Here is a 769-nt window from a genome sequence, read left to right on the forward strand (position 1 = left end):
CCCCTCCCACAGGGGAAAAAAGCCATATCAGTGCTCTGTGTGTGGGAAGAGCTTCAGTTATTCCTGCAACCTGGCCCAGCACCAGCGCATTCACACAGGGGAGAAGCCACATTCATGCTCTGAGTGTGGGAAGAGCTTCAGTTATTCCTGCAACCTGGCCCAGCACCAGCGCATTCACACAGGGGAGAAGCCACATTCATGCTCTGAGTGTGGGAAGAGCTTCAGTTATTCCTGCAACCTGGCCCAGCACCAGCGCATTCACACAGGGGAGAAGCCACATTCATGCTCTGAGTGTGGGAAGAGCTTCAGTTATTCCTGCAACCTGGCCCAGCACCAGCGCATTCACACAGGGGAGAAGCCACATTCATGCTCTGAGTGTGGGAAGAGCTTCAGTTATTCCTGCAACCTGGCCCAGCACCAGCGCATTCACACAGGGGAGAAGCCACATTCATGCTCTGAGTGTGGGAAGAGCTTCAGTTATTCCTGCAACCTGGCCCAGCACCAGCGCATTCACACAGGGGAGAAGCCACATTCATGCTCTGAGTGTGGGAAGAGCTTCAGTTATTCCTGCAACCTGGCCCAGCACCAGCGCATTCACACAGGGGAGAAGCCACATTCATGCTCTGAGTGTGGGAAGAGCTTCAGTTATTTCTCCGTGTTGGCCAAGCACCAGCGCACCCACACATGGGAGAAGCCATATCACTGCTCTGAGTGTGGCAAGAGCTGCACCCAATCCTCCCACCTGGCCAAACACCAGCATGTCCACACC

General features: G+C 55.0%; 1 protein-coding gene across 1 annotated transcript in view; it reads left to right on the forward strand.

Moving 5' to 3' along the window:
* Positions 1–769, forward strand: part of LOC102378515 (zinc finger protein 135-like) — a gene marked incomplete at both ends in the record, with an annotated part of 1580 nt that extends 811 nt beyond the window's left edge. The window contains one exon of the mRNA XM_014527794.1: positions 67–769. Within this exon, the coding sequence (XP_014383280.1) occupies positions 67–769 (703 nt within the window). The remainder of the gene's footprint in view (positions 1–66) is intronic.

This window comes from Alligator sinensis, unplaced genomic scaffold, assembly GCF_000455745.1.
Source record: "Alligator sinensis unplaced genomic scaffold, ASM45574v1 scaffold2119_1, whole genome shotgun sequence".
Taxonomy (NCBI): Eukaryota; Metazoa; Chordata; order Crocodylia; family Alligatoridae; genus Alligator; species Alligator sinensis.